Below are 17,348 nucleotides of genomic sequence, written 5' to 3'. Positions count from 1 at the left end.
TGGAAACAAGGGCAACTCCCCTTCAGGTTCCCCAGGATGGAAAAGGAAGCTGATTTCAGTGCACCGTCATGTTGGGAAAACCAAGGCAGTCCATTTCTGCAGGTTTGCAAACATGAAGCAAGGATTGGGCAGTTGCAAAGGGAGAGAAAGCCCTCCAGCCAACAAACTCCATCTGGGCTCCAGCATCTGCCCACCACAATAAAGCAAGATAGTATTAACACTCTTGTGAAGGCCCACTGAGAGGAGGGGACTGAGGAATGACAGGGGTAGGGGACAGCTGGAAGGGAGGGTGTCAGAAGAAGCAAAATTACACTCAATATTAAATAATCAGAGTATTAGTAATAATAAAGGTGGCAGCTGGAGGAGCGGCACATTCCCTAACACAGCAACATGAATCGCCACCCACTGACATATTAACCAGGAACAAGCTGCCAGCAGACAATAGAATCACATGATCCTCTGGAAGTCCTGACCTCCCTTCCTGCCCCTTCCCTCCTTTCATCCTGCCCCTTCATAAGACAACCTGGATCCCTACTGCTCTTTGGAAAGGGGGAAAGGAAATATATATAGGACAGAGGCCAATACAGTTCCCCTCAAAGCAGAGAGAATTCCTGCCAGAGAAAGACAGCTTGCAAAGACACAAAGGGAAAGCAAAAGCTGGTCTATTGAGTTCACATAGCACCTTCTACCCTGCTATCTCACTGAATGTAAGCCCATGCCCTCCCTAGCCACACACCCTGCCCCCCCCACACATACTGTATACTTCTGGCCCACATGTGCACAAGCCCACACACTCACACTCTCACCAGAGCAGGCGTCGCCAATAGCCTGGAACCCAATTTATTCTCCCCACAGAAACAGTGCCTTTCCCAGGCTCCGTGATGATGACTATGTGAATCCTGGAGAGGGCTGCAAATTCTTGATTGTTTCTCTTGCACAACCGGCTCTGCTATGAACTACAGCGTTAGGTCACCCTTAGATTCCACTAAACAAGGATTTCAAGAAACCTCAGATCTGGGCATGATTTCAACAACTGAAAGGAGGTGGCTGCTTAACAAACAGAAAAGATTTAATTTTTAAAAGCAGTTGATAAATATATAAACTCAAAATTCAGACAAAGTTCAGCACTTAAAAAAGACAAAGTTTCAGAAATTTTTTTAATTCTTCATTTGGCTTGGCTTTTTTTCCTACCTGGAGTTCAGGGCACTCAGGATATTTATTTTTTAAGTGGGGAGGAGGGCATAGGGAAGATGATGTAATAAAAAGATTGTTTATAACATTTTGTTCATTGTAACAGCAAATCTCTAGCATTTCACTGTACCTTGAAAGGCAAACAAAGGTTTTTTTGAACAGCAATTTGTTCAAAGAGCTTTATTTGCATTCCTATCTGTACTTTATAGATTAAGAATGAGAAATTTAGTGTTCTAATTATTTGGTGCTAGCAGTAGTTACTTGGAAAGGTACTCACAAACTGTTAAGGAAATAAGGAGGACAAATGTGTCACCACTTAAAAGTGTACACTTTTGGAAAGCAATTCAACTACCTCCCTATGCCAGTAATTTGTCAATAGGTCCACTCCCTCTTCCCATGCCCTGTTAACATTTTATTGTTGGAATCTGATGCAGACACAAACTTCACACAGAGCATCTTTTAAGTGTGATTATTCACTGAGCATATCAAGCATCCTATTCCTTTCTCATAGAGAAAAAGAAAAACTGTCAGAGAAAACTTGTATATGAAAATACTGCTAAGAGAAGGTAGTCAACAGGGCCCTGCTGCTTTTAGAGATTGGAAGATAGAGCCACTGATAACATAGGAGGGAGGAGAAAATACAAGTATCTTCTTGTAAAATAGATGCAGCTATATTTCACTGGTGGTTTAATCATTATGAGAAGGGAAAAAAATCTCTTTGGGTTCCTTATTATTTATTTAGGCAGATCAAAGGACTTTTCCATCTAGCTTCAAACACTGTGGGAGCCATTTCAGATCATGAACAATACTGGTGAATGAGTTCTGAAAATAGCTTTCGTGGGAAGGCAGGCCATGTGCTGAGTACGGTTTTGGATTCTGCTCCACACCCCAGCCAACATACTCCCCTCCCACAAGGCAACAGACGTCAGCCCATCCACAAACGGTAGGGAGTCCCACAGACTCTTCCATACTAATAGGAAGAACAAAACAAAAACCCAGCTTTATTGACATTTTGCTGGCTTGGACGGGTTTCCACTAAGCTCAGTGGTCCAACAGACCAACTGCTCCTTGGGTCTTCAGTTTCACTGGGCAGATGGGAATTGGGTTCTTGTTCTCATTTAAATTGGGAGGCCCCTGTCAGTTACCCCATTTCCTATTCCAACTCACTTCTCAGAACTTAGGCTTCTGCCATTTGAGAGCTGCACAGAGGAGATTAAAAAAAATTAAGATATCAACTTGAGTTAAAGCGGAATAAAATCCTAAATTAATCAAGCTAAGGGCAGAGCCTCTGGCTAAATAATGGATCTAGAAGGAGAAAATAATGAAATAACAGGAAATGCCAGGTGCATTCTCTTACCTTACCTCTACTCCACTCCCTGACTGCTTTCTATCCTGAGTCACCCAACAAAGAACTTCAAGCCAACATGCTTTTTTCCCAAAGGAGTAAGGAGACAGGAGGCAAAGAGACAGACATCAAAGAAAACACAAGCCTAGTCTGCAGGTCCCTTATGGAAAAGGTCACCCTAGGTTCAGGCACTTCAAACCTCATGGCTACCCATAATTACCCCTGGTAAGAGGCCATGAATACCACAAAATTTCCATCATTGTTGCCTATGGTTGAAACCTTCCCTCTGCTGAAATACTACTAATCAGAGACATGGTTCCAATAGTAACAATAGAAATAATGAATGGAATAATGGAATCCTAAGCTCCAGTTGATACAATGGGCCCTCAAATAAGTCAGAAGTATACATGGGTGGGCAAATTAGTTTACAGTTGTAATACAAATAAATAGTACAATAATTAATAAATAACAATACAATAATACACTCTTTCATGAACTCACAACTGTAAATCGACATTTGTCTACCCCTGTATTTAGGGAAAACTGAATGAATGTTTATGAATGAATAAAAATAAAATGATAATGAATGAAATAAAATAAATATGAAACAGTACTCCCGAACTAACGTCCAAAGATACAGATGTCATGGGTGTATTTTGCCTTCTACATTTTAGCATCTGACCAAAATTTCTACATCATATGATGTGAATTTAAATTAGTTGTTTAAAAACGTGACAGGTGCCTGGGCTGTGGTGGTGAAGTGGATAGAGCACCGATCTAGAACACTGAGGTTGTTGGTCAAAAACCCAGGGCTCGTCCAGTCAAGGCGCATATGACAAGCAACCAATGAACAGTAGAGTGAAGCAATTACTCTTTGTACCATCCACCTCCTCTCTCTGTAAAATCAGTAAATAAAATCTTAAAAAGAATTAAAAAAAAACAAGAGAGGCAACTATCAAAGTCACTACAGAAGAAAGATGCAATCCAGACTTCATAAACTGAAAGGAAGTACAAGAGAAGTTATATTCTGAACCTGCACGTATATAGTTCCCCCACAGTAGTATCTGGGTATTTGTTTAGTGTCCAAAAGACTCAGTAATTCTGCAAAAAGATGTGTTCACAGAATATGTAATGAGAGTTTTGCATAGTGGAGTAAGTAGAAGTGATAGGATATTCCAGACAAATTAAAGTCCAAAATAATTTGTTTCTGCTCCTAAAGGGCTTAATAACTCACAAGATGGAGCACTGATACTTCTTTCAATGTCCTAGGAGACAGGAGAGCGAATAGCTGCTGAAATTAAGACTCCTGTTCAACCACTAGGCAGTTGAGGCCATACTCAACCTATAAAGTTCAGGGAATGTTAATAGTGTTAATTACGGTTAGAAATTCAGGTTGGCAAGAAATGTACTAAGTCGGGAGCCAGCCTTGCATTGCAGAGTCTGCTATACCAAACACCTGCCCATTCTTTCCCTTAAAGTTCCTAACACACAGCACAAGCTGGTTTGGGAGGAGGTCAGAAAATTATAGAAAGGAACTCTCTTACCTGGCTGCTCCATACTCAGGGGGATGCTGATACCTCATCAGTTGCCCCTCTGTTCTCCCTGGCTGGTTCAGACGATGCTCACTATAGAAGTGCCCTGACTCTTGGGACTTGCATACTACGGACTGGGGTGGCATGCCCTTGAAGGGATACTCTGGTGGGGGGCCTCGGTGTTCCATGCCCTTCAGGCTATGCTGGCTGGGAGGTGGCCCTTGGGCCTTGTAGAATTCACTGGGACTTGTGGGATTCTTGTAGAGGTCACTGGGTTGTGGTGGGGAGAGGGGAGCGCTGGTAACAGGTGGATGGGCCTTAACTCCACTGGTGGCCAGTGACATCTGCATTAGTCGTTCACTCAAAGAGCGGACATGTCCTTGCTTAAGGTCTCTGAGTCCTTCATCCTGGTGCATCTTCCCGGGATTAAGCCGCTGAACTGATGGGCGTCCTTCAGTCCTCATCTTCTGGTTGGTGACCCCAGTGACATAAAAGGCAGCTCCAACACTGGCATGCTGTTGACCCCTAAAGTACTGGGACTGGACTTTAGCTTCTTCATAGGTTGGAAGTTCTTCATTATTTTGCATTCGAGGGGAAAGCTGCTTCTCCATGATGATGTTTTCTGACTGAATTTCCTGACCCTGGGGCTCCTGTCTAGCAGCATGTGCCACAAGTTGTTGGTGGTGGTCTTGGGGACTCAACACATCATTCTGAGGACCTGGGTTCCCACTGCCACTGGGGAAAGGAGGGCCATTCCCTGTGGCTTGCTGGTGTATGGCAAGCAGGTTGCGATTCTCATTAGGATTGCCATAGCGAAGCTGCTCTTGTAGCAGACGCTGCAACACTGTGGTTCCTCCACTTGGCTGTTCTTCAGAATTTCTCATCTCTATTGCTGGTGGTGCCTTGTGAAGAGAGAGAGAAATTGGGCACTTGGGATGCCCTTGACCTAGGAAGGGGAAACAGGAAGCTTAACACCCAGTTGATGGATAAATCATTCCTCTATAAGGGGAAGAAAATGGGTATTTGGGGGTGAGGATTCCATTGCAGAGACAAAGTAGAGAATTGACTCTAGAATTAATATATTAATTGTTGGTGACTCCTGACTCTAACATTGATATGATGAGAAGCCTGAAGGTGTAAAAGCTCTCTGTTTCCTCTTTCACTTTTAGCATGGGTTAAATATTCAGTCTTGATCAAAGCAATTTTCCTAGGTCCTTACTTACAAGGTTCATCTATCTGTATTTATTTAAATGAAAAATCCAACTCTTATAGCTGTAGCAGTGGGGGCAGGACAGTGGAGAGAAGTTATCCCATAGACAGGAGCTGTAAAGCAGTTCAGCATGTGAAGGAAGTTATAAAATGCCAAATAATAAGTAAAATAAACAAAAGGCGAAGAAAACTTGGATTGCACCAGATAGAAATGATCCCTGCTTGATGCAAATAATTTTGTCTTATCTCATAAAACTCATTCAAAAAATAATATATACATGTATATATATACATATATATATACATATATATATATAAATAAAAATAATCCTTTCTGTATTGTCCATTTGGGTGCTCCATGGCTTAGTAAGAGAAGGCTTGGGATAATTGTTATTGACAAAGTTTCTCTTTTAGCTATCCAGGAATTCTCTTTGAGATTTTGTTGCTGTTGCAGTTGCTGTTGGATTGGAGGAGCTTAAAGGGAAACCCTTTGTCTTGAAGTGTGCCTCTGACAGCATTTAGAAATTGAAAAATAAAAAAGTCATCCTTCTGGAAAAGGTATAATTATAATACTACACCACCACTAATTCTTCTTAAGAAAGTAATATGGATTGAGTGAAACAGGTTATCAGTAGTAAGACAACTCAGAATTCAAATTCTAAGCATGTCACGGTTTTACAGGATAATCTAAACAACTGATTCATCTTTTCTTGTCTTCTGTTCCACCAACTAAAAAATAGTATGGGTGACTTCTCACTCTGTCTCTCTTTCCCTCTGCACAGTATAGTAGTACACACAAACTCATTATAGAAGGGGTCCCCAAACTTTTTACACAGGGGGCCAGTTCACTGTCCCTCAGATCGTTGGAGGGCCACCACATACAGTGCTCCTCTCACTGACCACCAATGAAAGAGGTGCCCCGCCCCTTCCAGAAGTGCAGCAGGGGGCCAGATAAATGGCCTCAGGGGGCTGCATGCAGCCCTCGGGCAGGCCGTAGGCTGGGGACGCCTGCATTATAGGTTCAAAAACATCTTCGGATAGAATCTGTCTCTGATGCTACGTACTTCTATCTAATATTAATATTCAATAATAAAATGTTCACTCTAAGGATCTTTTTTTTTTTTTTTTTGTATTTTTCTGAAGCTGGAAACGGGGAGAGACAGTCAGACAGACTCCCGCATGCGCCCGACCGGGATCCACCCGGCACGCCTACCAGGGGCGATGCTCTGCCCACCAGGGGGCGATGCTCTGCCCCTCCGGGGTGTCACTCTGCCGCGACCAGAGCCACTCTAGCGCCTGGGGCAGAGGCCAAGGAGCCATCCCCAGCGCCCGGGCCATCTTTGCTCCAATGGAGCCTTGGCTGTGGGAGGGGAAGAGAGAGACAGAGAGGAAGGAGGGGGTGTGGAGAAGCAAACGGGCGCTTCTCCTATGTGCCCTGGCCGGGAATCGAACCCGGGTCCCACGCCAGGCCGACGCTCTACCGCTGAGCCAACTGGCCAGGGCAACTCTAAGGATCTTAAGTAGTGCTGGACAATGGGCATAATGTCACACATAAAGTCACAATAAACATCAACCTAACCCACCCTTGGGTTCCTAGATGAGACTCTGAAATCCTGGTTACAAGGCCCTGATTTCTATATGATATAGCCTCCATCTCTCTGGAAATATGAGCCCATTTTCTTTAGTCTTACAGAGAGTTATCCAGAAGATGTGTATGGTAGTTGGAGAAAGATCATTTGCTCTCCTTTCCCATTTTTTCCATGATTACTGCTACCTGGTTTCCAATTATTGTATAAAATAGTATGACCCACAGTTAACCTTCCAAAGACCCTTTTTAAATCTTATTAATCAAATTTTGAGGGAAGCACACACCAAGGGGCTGAACAACCTGCCCTTAAGTTCCCTTTCCTTTCCCGCCAGTGACCCACAGGAACTCTTGTATTTAAACTGTTAGATTAGGATTTTCTGATAGGCTGACAAGTATAGCATATAAATCTTTTTGGGGGCCTGAAACTGGAAAGATGACTACCCAATTGTTTTTTTGGGTTTTTTTGTAAAACAATGGAAACAGGCATATGTATGGTCACAAGAAAATCGCTTATAAACCCCTCCTGCAGACAGAGAAATGCAGACATTGAGCTGCCCCAGATCCTGAAGAGCTAGTGCACCACCCCCTCCCCTTCCACACCCACCCCACCCTGCATGCACACAGGCTTGCACGCACACGCACACAGGCTCACACGCGCACGCACACACCAATGGTCCATACCTATTTCTGCTTTCTTTTAGGCTTAAAGCCTTGATCAGGACAGGGAATTCTTGCTTATGAGCAGCTCCAGGAACCGCAACGGCAGATTCCCTCTCCCCTAACACTCAGTCAGGTTCAGGTTAAGCGCCGCCAAGAGTCCAAACAGTGGTCAGTCTGAAATGTTCAGGAGGGGGAGGGAGGAAGAAATAAAAACGTCGTTTCTATTTTGCCACCAATGGCCAAGAGTTAACCAAACCAGTCTTTCCAAGGGAATGACTTGTCCTCCCGTGTGCTTGCTTTTTATATGAGTGGCAGAGTCCCATTTCCACCAGGACAAAAAAACAAACAAACAACAAACAAACAAAAAAACCCAACTTCACTATAGGGCAGTGTATGTTGGAGGTCAGCCAGTCTCCAGGGGATGGAAATGTCCAGGTCTGAGACTAGAAAAGATTGCTCTGTTTTAACCTCACAGCCCCAAAAATCCACTGCTTCAATTCTGAGATGGAATGACAGGTGATGGCAGAAAGCCATACCGCTGTCACCTTTAGGGTGCAACCTTTAAATGGCTATCAGTAGTTGGGGAGGTGAGTAAGGCTTACTGCCCTACATCCTAGAAGCAAAGGCAGTCTTCAGAAAGTAGGTTTTTGGTCAAAGGTAAATGCTCAGTGGAACTCCTGATTCAACTGCTATAACGACAGATGGGCAGAAACAAACCCAAACTCATTTTTCATCAAGTCATTAAGTATTCACTGCATACTGGCTATTCCAGACATTTGCCAGCCTCATGTTAAACACATCAAGGAATACAAAAGACACAATGTATAGTTCCTGCCCTTACAGAGCTTACAATCTGATTGATGGCTCCTCAATTCTTACTGCAATAGCAAAGGCATTGCTCTTCTCAACGCATAGCAGCAATCCTTCAAGAAGATCCCTCCATTCACTTTCTCAGCACTTCCATAGCCCCAGTATCTCCACAAAAAGGAAAAAGCTAAACTCACACTATAGAGACTAGGTGCAAATGCCCACCAGCTATAGATTCAAGAGTCCTCATTTATAAGTACTGCCTAGATCCTTAGAAAAGGCCTGCAGGTCCAACTAAAATGGTTATCAAACTTACAAGTTTGTGTTTAGGTGACATGCACATGATCTACATTCTTATTTTCTGTCCTGGCTTAGCCATGACTCACTCATGTCACTTAAAGAAAAGGCTTTAATCTGCACCAGAGACATCATTTGCAGAGCAAGGCAATGCACAGGAAGCGCACAAGCATCTCTGTGATTTGGGAGCACGTCCAAAACATCCAAGTTTTTAAAAAATCCACTAAACCACACAATGATTAATTTAACATTATTTCCTTGCAATGCTGCCAAAAATAAAGTGAAAAGATATAAAGTGAGCAAACATGGAAATTTGTCTTTCCATCTTGTTTCAGCCCAGTGTGTAATCACAAACAAAAGCAATATCATCATCTCCAATCTGCAAGGTAATTATTTTGGGGTGTCTCCCCTAATTTCAAAGAGAGGAACAATTTCTAATTGGAATCAAAGATATACTATTAACAGAGCTATGGTAAATAACCACTGTGCTTCTATTGTCCAATTCTGAACAAAACAGTTGTCTTTTTTTTTTCAACTGAAACATGCAGAAAACAGCCTAAGGCCTTAAAATTTGAACCCCTGGAGAGAAACCACCATATAATTCTTTGCCAGTACTATTTAGCTTCTTCATGCCAATCTTGATTGTCTTGCTTCTGATGCCCTGGCTCCTCACCGAGAAAACTTTACTTGTCCAAAGTCTTACTTCCTTTTCTTAATTTTGTCCTCTCTGTTCCATATCTTTTTCAAAATCCACATCATTTTATGTCAATAGGACACAGATTGTCCCTCCCCATTACCCCACCTCCTAGCCTTTTTTGTTTCTGTTTCAAAGAGGAAAAGAGCAGTTTAAGTAAAAAAAAAAAAAAATCTTTGCTGATTTCTCTCCAGTTTGCTGATTCTTTTCTTAAAGAACTTAGAACTTATGTTCATTTACATATTAAAATAACATAAAAAGGAAAACATTACTTCGTTTATTTATTAGAGGGAAAAAAAGCAAAATATTCTGTCTCATGTGCAAAAAAAAAAAAGTATGAACTCTGCAACCTTTAATCTGCCCACAAATTTAATCACACCAACTGCCAGGAGTCTGACATCATCTTCAATCAATAAAATAACCTTGTTTCTCCTGGACAAACAGAATGTCCCTGAAGATATTTGATAGAGGAAGAAAGATATCCATGGTTCTCTCTTTAAAAATGCAATTTCAATCTATATATTCTACTCTTCAGTAATAACAACAGAGTGGCAAGGCCAAGCTGAATCCTTACTCCATTTGCAGTCATTGAACTCTCCCAGTATACCTGGGAGGCTGAGCCAAAACACATTAGTGAGAGCCCAGATGATTACCAAGCCAAGTCCCAGCAAATCAACATTACAAGGTGTCCAGGGAAGATCAAATTCTTACCCTTCAAATAAATTTTGAAATATGCCTATAAGATCTTCTCACTATCCTTGCTATCTTTTCTATCACCTCCTCTTAGTCTGCCCCCACCCCTCACTCCACCAACCAGGATGAAGAATCTAAGCTTAAGAAACCTGTTTCTCTGCTAAATCTTGGTCAATTTGTTCATACAATTTTACTTCCAGCTAAATGGAAAGAAGCCAGTTCAAAGTTTTCCCTATATCTGCATCTGCGTGCATGTATTTGTGCATCTCAGTCTCTCTCTCTCTCTCTCTCTCTCTCACACACACACACACACACACACACTCCCTCCCTCACAAAGAGAGAGGCAAAACAGGCAAATGAATCCTCTCATGTCCTCTCAGGTTGGTCCATATTGTGGCCTGAAATGTCCTAGGGAACACCTTTCCCAAAAGTCTTGGAACTTTGGATACTAATTCACTTCCTTTGGGAGGTAAGAAACAATGGTTATCCATAAATTTTCAATGCATAATGGGCAGGCAGTATAAACAGAATGGTTAAGACCCTGGGCCTAGAGTTACTCTGCCTAAGTCCAAATCCTGGATCTATAGCTTGCTCACTGGCCTCATACATGTGTCTTGACCTCCCCAAATCTCAAATTTCATCATCTGTAAAAGAAGGATAATAGTGCTCATAGCTCACTGGGTTTCCATAAAGCTGAAGGAAGTAATCCATGTAAAGTATAAACACAGAGCCTGGCACTTAATAAAGGCTCAATAAAAATTAGATTTAATTTCAAAATGGCTTTTTTTTTCCCTAGAAGTCTGCAGCAATTTTATAAAGCAAGGTCATACATATATATATCTTTATTTGCAATTTGGTCTATATGTAGAGGTACTTATATCAGTGAATATTCAAGTAAGAAAGACTTTTGGGAGACCATCCAGTGGTCCAAGCACCTCTTTATTTTGAGAGAGACAGAGAGAGAGAGTCAGACAGACAGGGACAGACAAAAAGAGAGAGAGATGAGAAGCATCAGTTCTTCATTGCAGCACCATAGTTGTTCATTGACTGCTTTCTCATATGTGCCTTGACTGGGGACTACAGTAGAGAGAGTGGCCCCTTGCTCAAGCCAGCAATCTTAGGCTCAAGCCACCGACCTTGAGCTTGAATTCAGCGACCTTTGGGCTCAAACCAGCAACCATGGGGTCATGTCTATGATCCCATGTGCAAGCCAGAGACCCCGTACTCAAGCTGGTGAGCCTGCACTCAAGCTAGATAAACCTGTGCTCAAGCTGGCGACCTTGGGGTTTCAAACATGGGTCCTCTGTATCCTAGTCTGATGCTCTATCCACTGCACCACCACCTGGTCAGGCAAATACCCTCTTTTATAGATAAAGATGCCAGAATTTAAAGGGGTTCAGAGCCAGGACCAGAATACAGGCTTTTTTATACCTCGGGGAATAGACCCTTCCATTAAAATATATTATCTAGCATACTAGCTTACACATAGAAGATGTGTAATTAATACTTATTAAATTGAATTGACTCTAGTTTTGAGAGAATATAAACCTGGTTTCATGTAACCACCAGTTTTTCGATTTCATAAGAAATAAAATGATCATGGCAGGGGTCAGGGTCCAAAGAGGTAGGACAGATAGGTTTATAGTTTAAGGATGACTGAAGGATCCTACACAATCTCCCTCTTTAGGCCAACTTATGCACATAGGTCAGAGAATAACAGAAACCCCCACTGCTCAATGTTTCCAGGCCCCTGTTCTAGATCTTGTCAGCATCATAAAAACTTGGTACTTACTCTTACTTAAATCTAGCACTAGCTTAAGAAAAGTCTTTGAGTCAACCCCACCTATTTGCCCTTATCTCCATCTCAATTTAGATTAGGTTAGAAAATTTATTTTAGGAACCACAGTAAGGCCTTGGCACTTCCAAATCTTACTGAGGATCAGTGTCAGTTATTGGTTTCTGAGATGGCAACTCAAAGATGTGGTCAATTTGGTACCACTTTCACTTTTCTGTACTATAAAGTAATGAAGTTGAACACATTAACAGGCAACAAAAGTGATTAACTCTAAAATGTACATGAGCAGTGGAATATTGGGTAACAAGAAAATACTGTTGCCCCCACCCCTTCACTTCCCTCTATACACACCTATTCCAAGGGAGTATTAAATATATCACGCCATCACATCCCATTTCTTCTTGCCTCAGAAAGAGCATGATCAGTCCATGAAATCAGATAGAGCATAAACTGAGAAAAGTTTAAGAATATACCTACAAGCTATCTGCTTTTACCATTATCCTATATTCAATTGCATGCTACTCATTCTTGTTTACTTTATTTTACAAGTAATATAAGCACAACATGCAAATATTTATAACAAAGAAAAAAATCACTCATAATCCTAGCAACTCAACCCAAACATCATTAACATTATAGAATATTTCCGTTAGGTTTTTTCTTTGTGTATTTGTGTTTTTACAAAGCAATGAAATATGAAAGTACATATAATTTTAGAGCTTACATTTCACTTTATTATAAGCACTTTCTCCATGTTGTGGCATAGACTTCATACAAACATTGCAATGACTGTGTAACAGTCTATTAAATGAGTATTATCAAGATTCACTTACCCATTTTCTAATTATTCAGACATTGAAATCGCTTTCAATTTTGTTCTAGTCTAAATAATGTAACAAAAACATCTTTGTGATTTAGCCTTTTTCAATATTTTGGATTGTTTCCTAATGATTGAAACCCAAAAGTAAAATTAACAGGTCAAAGAGCATAAATGTTTAGACCAGTGTTTTTCAACCACTAGTCTGTGGACTGGTTGGTGCTGGTCCACCAGAAATTTTGTACGATTATAAACTCTGTAATCTCCATATAACATCAGGTGCTTAACTGTTCCGCAGACTGGCATGAAATTTCTGGTGGACTGAGAGTTGAAAAACACTGTTTTAGACAACCTACTAAAATAAAAAAAATAAAATGACCAAATCATCAAAGTCCCATGAAATTTCTCCTTCATTGAATGAAAAGTTATCCTGTTCTCATTTTCTACCAACGCAGAGCAGCACTCCTGGGAGGGAAAGAAGCCAAGAGAAGCAGTGTAGTATCCCAGTGGCTTTCAAAATGGCAGAGTGGAATGTGGACTCCCTTGTGAATCCAGCTTGCATGCACTTGTCCCAAATTGCCATCCAGCCAAGAAGCTAATTAGTAAAAGCATCAGGTGGGTGAGAACAGGTTCATGGCCTGTAATGTATTATATCATTTTTCATTTTTGCCCTTGGAAAGATCTGACAGTCAGCTTGAAAACATTCAGTTCTAGTGACCCAACCTGCTAAATTCTCAGAAATAAATTGCTCAATTTTCAGAAACCAATATTCAATGTATTTTAAAGGTTATTGTGCTATATAGAACTATGTATACATAACCAATGAGCCTGTGCATCTCTGATTTCAGCCCCAGTTAAGGTGGCACGTTTAATGTCACCCCTGTTTAATATTATGTGGCTAAGTGACACCTGTCTTAAATGGTCAATGTGTTATAGACAGAGCTTTATTTGCAGACTTGACCATAAAAGTCATCTAGTCTTAACATAGGGTAGGAAACAGGCTAGAGATGCCTTAGCAAGAGTGAACATGACTTGCATTTCTTTCCTGGGTTGCTTAGCAAGAATTCTCAGAAGAGGACAGTGCTTTCCATGTTTCCACCTTCTCTTTGAAGGCTTTCCCCTAATCCTTCTCTCTCTTCCCCCTGCCCTAAACTTGCTCAATATGGAAAAACGAATTCTCTCTCCTCAGAGTTTCTACTGGACTTTGTACACATCCCTATTTAGAACATGTACCATACCATATTTTCCACAAACATTTATTAAGCACTAAACTGTAGCCAGGTACTGTAAAGGTCTTAGTGTGGCTTCAAAAAATGAGAGAGAGAGAGAGAAATATAACAGTGCCCAGTCCTCAAGGAGATCCCAGTCAAGTAGTGGGACGCAATCCAACAGGAAACCAGAGGTATGAACAGACAGCTCTGGCAACACAGAGGACCCTATAAAAAAATCTTTGAGCCACCTAAGCAAAGCTTCCCAGGGGAAAAGACCTATGATATAAGTGGGAGACATGGGATCTGATAACCAACTTGATGTTAGGGAAGTTGGAAAGGGAGGAGTCAAAAATAGGTTGAGACATATCTTTTGGAGTCCTTAGCATATGGATAACTGCTAAGGTCAAAGAGTGGGCTGGTCCACAAAGAGTAGGAACACACAGGAACCAAAGATGAAACTAGGTTGAGTCCCTGAAAAAATGAGCAAGGGTCAGAGTGAGCAAATGTGAGAGTGAGAAATTGCTTTATTTACCCATGGCTCTCTCCTTCTTCCTTTTATACCTTCAATCTAGTCTTTGGAATACACTGCTCCAGGAATGGAACTCTCCAGTTACAATACAGACAGGAAAAAAAGAAGTTAATTCTTACCTTTTAAGTTTCTAAGTACCCAGGCAGAAATCACTGTAATAGGTTGAGCTGGAAATGGAAGTTGCAAGACTGCAAGATTTTAGAGGGCATGGACTTGGTGCAAGTTTTTTTTTCCTGTGTCATTTTTTCCTGTGTCATTCCTAACACCTAAAATATTAATTTGTACATAAAATATGCCTGATAATTGCATACTGAGTAAATAGCACTTCCCAAAGACTTTGCTAGAGGCAACAGAAAGAGAAGAAAAGGAGGCCCTGGCCGGATGGCTCAGTGGTAGAGCATCGGCCTGGCGTGTGGGAGTCCCAGGTTCGATTCCTGGCCAGGGCACACAGGAGAGGCACCCATCTGCTTCTCCACCCCCCCCTCCTTCCTCTCTGTCTCTCTCTTCCCCTCCCGCAGCCAAGGCTCCATTGGAGCAAAAGATGGCCCATGCACTGGGGATGGCTCTTTGGCCTCTGCCCCAGGTGCTGGAGTGGCTCTGGTCGCGACAGAGCGACACCCCAGATGGGCAGAGCATCGCCCCCTGGTGGGCATGCCAGGTGGATCCTGGGCACATGCGGGAGTCTGTCTGACTGCCTCCCCGTTTCCAGCTTCAGAAAAAAAATAAATTAATTAAATTAAATTAAAAAGAGAAGAAAAGGAATGAAAGCAATAACAATAATACTATTACCTTTAGTTTCTCAGCCTTTCTTCAGGAGACAAAAGCTCTTTTACTTCTGTTATCTTATTTGCCCTTCTCAGCAGTTCTGTGAGGAAATAAAGGCAGATGTGATTAATTCCAATTTACAACTGCAGAAGCTTAAGTCCAGGACAGGTAGCTAATGATAACTAATTTGACCAAGGTTTCACTGTGGCTCACTGGTGGGGCCAAGATAAGACCCCAGGTCTTGTGAATTCCTGTTCTGTGCCAGGTTACTAGACACAAACTTCTACAGAACTGACTCTCCAGTTTTTAAGAGGACAGTTCACAGGAGAAATTCATTAGGAAGGCAGATTCCCTTGGGGCTCCAACAGTATCTTGAGCAAGCTGTGTACTGCACCTGCAACAAAGTATCTAACTTGTTCCCCTTACCAACACTGGAAAGGCTAAATATAATTTGCAGTGGTGTTCCACTAACATAATTGGAGGCCCCGTTTTGCTGTATGCATTTTAGGGGGGCCCCATCTGCCTTCAGTCTGGCTTTTGTGTCTGAGTGGGGCTCAGGTGCTGATTACAGGTGTGGCAGCCAGCAGGTGCATGGACAAGAGCCAGCATTTCATATCTTCATACCAAAGGGCCTGAGTCACTCCCCAAAGTACACCCCTCCTTCTCACCCCGACTTGCAAGCCCCAAGAACCTATCTTGATTGAGTTGCCATTGCAAAACTAAATCTAGATCTTGCCTGCAAGGAAGGACTAGAACGAAATCAGTTAAACTACAAATCATATAAATTAGCCCACTGGTTGGACATATAACTTGCTTGCCCACTCTCCAAAACTCTAGAGCAGGCATCTGCTGCAGGTATAGGATCAGGGAATATATGTACAGAATGACTGTCCCCTACTAGTTATATGGAGAAAAGGAACACCACAACAGGCCTCCATTACATATTTAGTTACACAGCACTTATTCTGTTTCAAATGGCACTGAAACCCCAGGAGCAAGTATACATTCTCTTTAAAAAATGGTGGAGTACAGAAGAACGAACACGCTAGGAATCCTGCACTCCAGTTCCCACAATAAACACTCTTCTTCAAGCTGCCAAGGGAGAATTGCTAGTCTAGTCACAAAATGTATCAGGTCAGAAAAGTCATCACATTGCCCTAATAGAAGCGTAACTGAGAGTCTGAGGCAGATAGAATGTCCTTGAGGGTAAAGAGGGTCATCAAAATTTTCTTAGCTTCAAAAATTGTTTGCTTAAAAAAAAATTGCCTCTGCAAAACACACACACACACACACACACACACACACACAGAGAGAGAAACTAATTGAAGAAGAAAACAAAACAAATGTTACCTTAATAAAATACTTTATTGTCATTTGTTATTTTATTTCTCCAATTCATACAGGAAACTCAAGTTAATAAGCTTTGGTTTACAACCCATTATCCAGAAAGTAAAACTGGCTCCAAAACTAAAATATGATCACTATATATAAACAGAGTGAAACAAAAATCTGAACTGAAAACCTAAATGTAATAAAAAGAAAATTATATATCCTCAATATAGGCAATCTAACTAATTTTCCTCATCTGTGATTTTTATCTAGTTTCCTATCACATGAAAAAAACATTATTAATTCAATGCAAATCCATGCCCCTTGAAAACAACCCAAATGATTAATATAATAATTAGCTTCTAGATGGGGAAGTTTTTACTTGAACTATTCTATAACAATCTTCATCAAAGTTTCCAAGGAAACTTCAAAAAAGGATGTAAAACCTGGCCCATTTTTTATCCCCTTAAAAATAATTCTCAATGCACAGAAACACAGAAAGCGTATTTCTCTTCAATGCTGTTAACACTCAGGCCACTAAATTTTCTGATGTCAGCAATCCCCTTCCCACAAATATTCCAAGTATGCACCACCGTCATTCTCCTTTCAATTATGTGGTTTCTCTGCTCCTTTACTGATTGAGTCCAGGCCTCTAGGATAATGAGAAGCATGTGCAGGGAAAATGTGCTCTTAAAAAACACATACATCAGTTTCATCTGCATTATGAAGGGAGGGGAGATCATTTGTCCATATCAAAAGGATCAAAATGTAAAGTTTGCTATAGGTTATATAAAGAAAAAGAAAAGATCAGCATCAGTGCCTAAAGTTGGGGGGGGCAGTTATTGTGATCTGAAGCAACACCAATAATAATAAAAGAGAACCCCCC

The 17,348-nt window shown here is 41.4% G+C and overlaps 1 protein-coding gene across 3 annotated transcripts in view; it reads right to left on the bottom strand.

Annotated features, from left to right (window-relative positions):
• The window catches only part of AMOT (angiomotin), a 64,936-nt gene that overhangs the window by 39,876 nt on the left and 7,712 nt on the right, over positions 1-17,348 (bottom strand). The window contains exons 2-4 of one of the 3 annotated variants that reach the window (XM_066249257.1): positions 15,158-15,233; positions 7,547-7,699; positions 4,081-5,014 (exon numbers count right to left, since the gene is read on the bottom strand). In XM_066249257.1, coding sequence (XP_066105354.1) covers positions 4,081-4,952 — 872 coding nt within the window. In that variant the 5' untranslated portion in view covers positions 4,953-5,014; positions 7,547-7,699; positions 15,158-15,233. Of the gene's footprint in view, positions 1-806; positions 924-4,080; positions 5,015-7,546; positions 7,700-15,157; positions 15,234-17,348 lie in introns of those variants that run through there. The other 2 variants (XM_066249259.1, XM_066249258.1) reach the window with 2 other exon arrangements.

This window comes from Saccopteryx bilineata, chromosome X, assembly GCF_036850765.1.
Source record: "Saccopteryx bilineata isolate mSacBil1 chromosome X, mSacBil1_pri_phased_curated, whole genome shotgun sequence".
In the NCBI taxonomy this organism is placed as follows: domain Eukaryota; kingdom Metazoa; phylum Chordata; class Mammalia; order Chiroptera; family Emballonuridae; genus Saccopteryx; species Saccopteryx bilineata.
The sequence above is the reverse complement of the archived record's forward strand: the minus strand, read 5'-3'. Positions and strand labels throughout refer to the sequence as shown.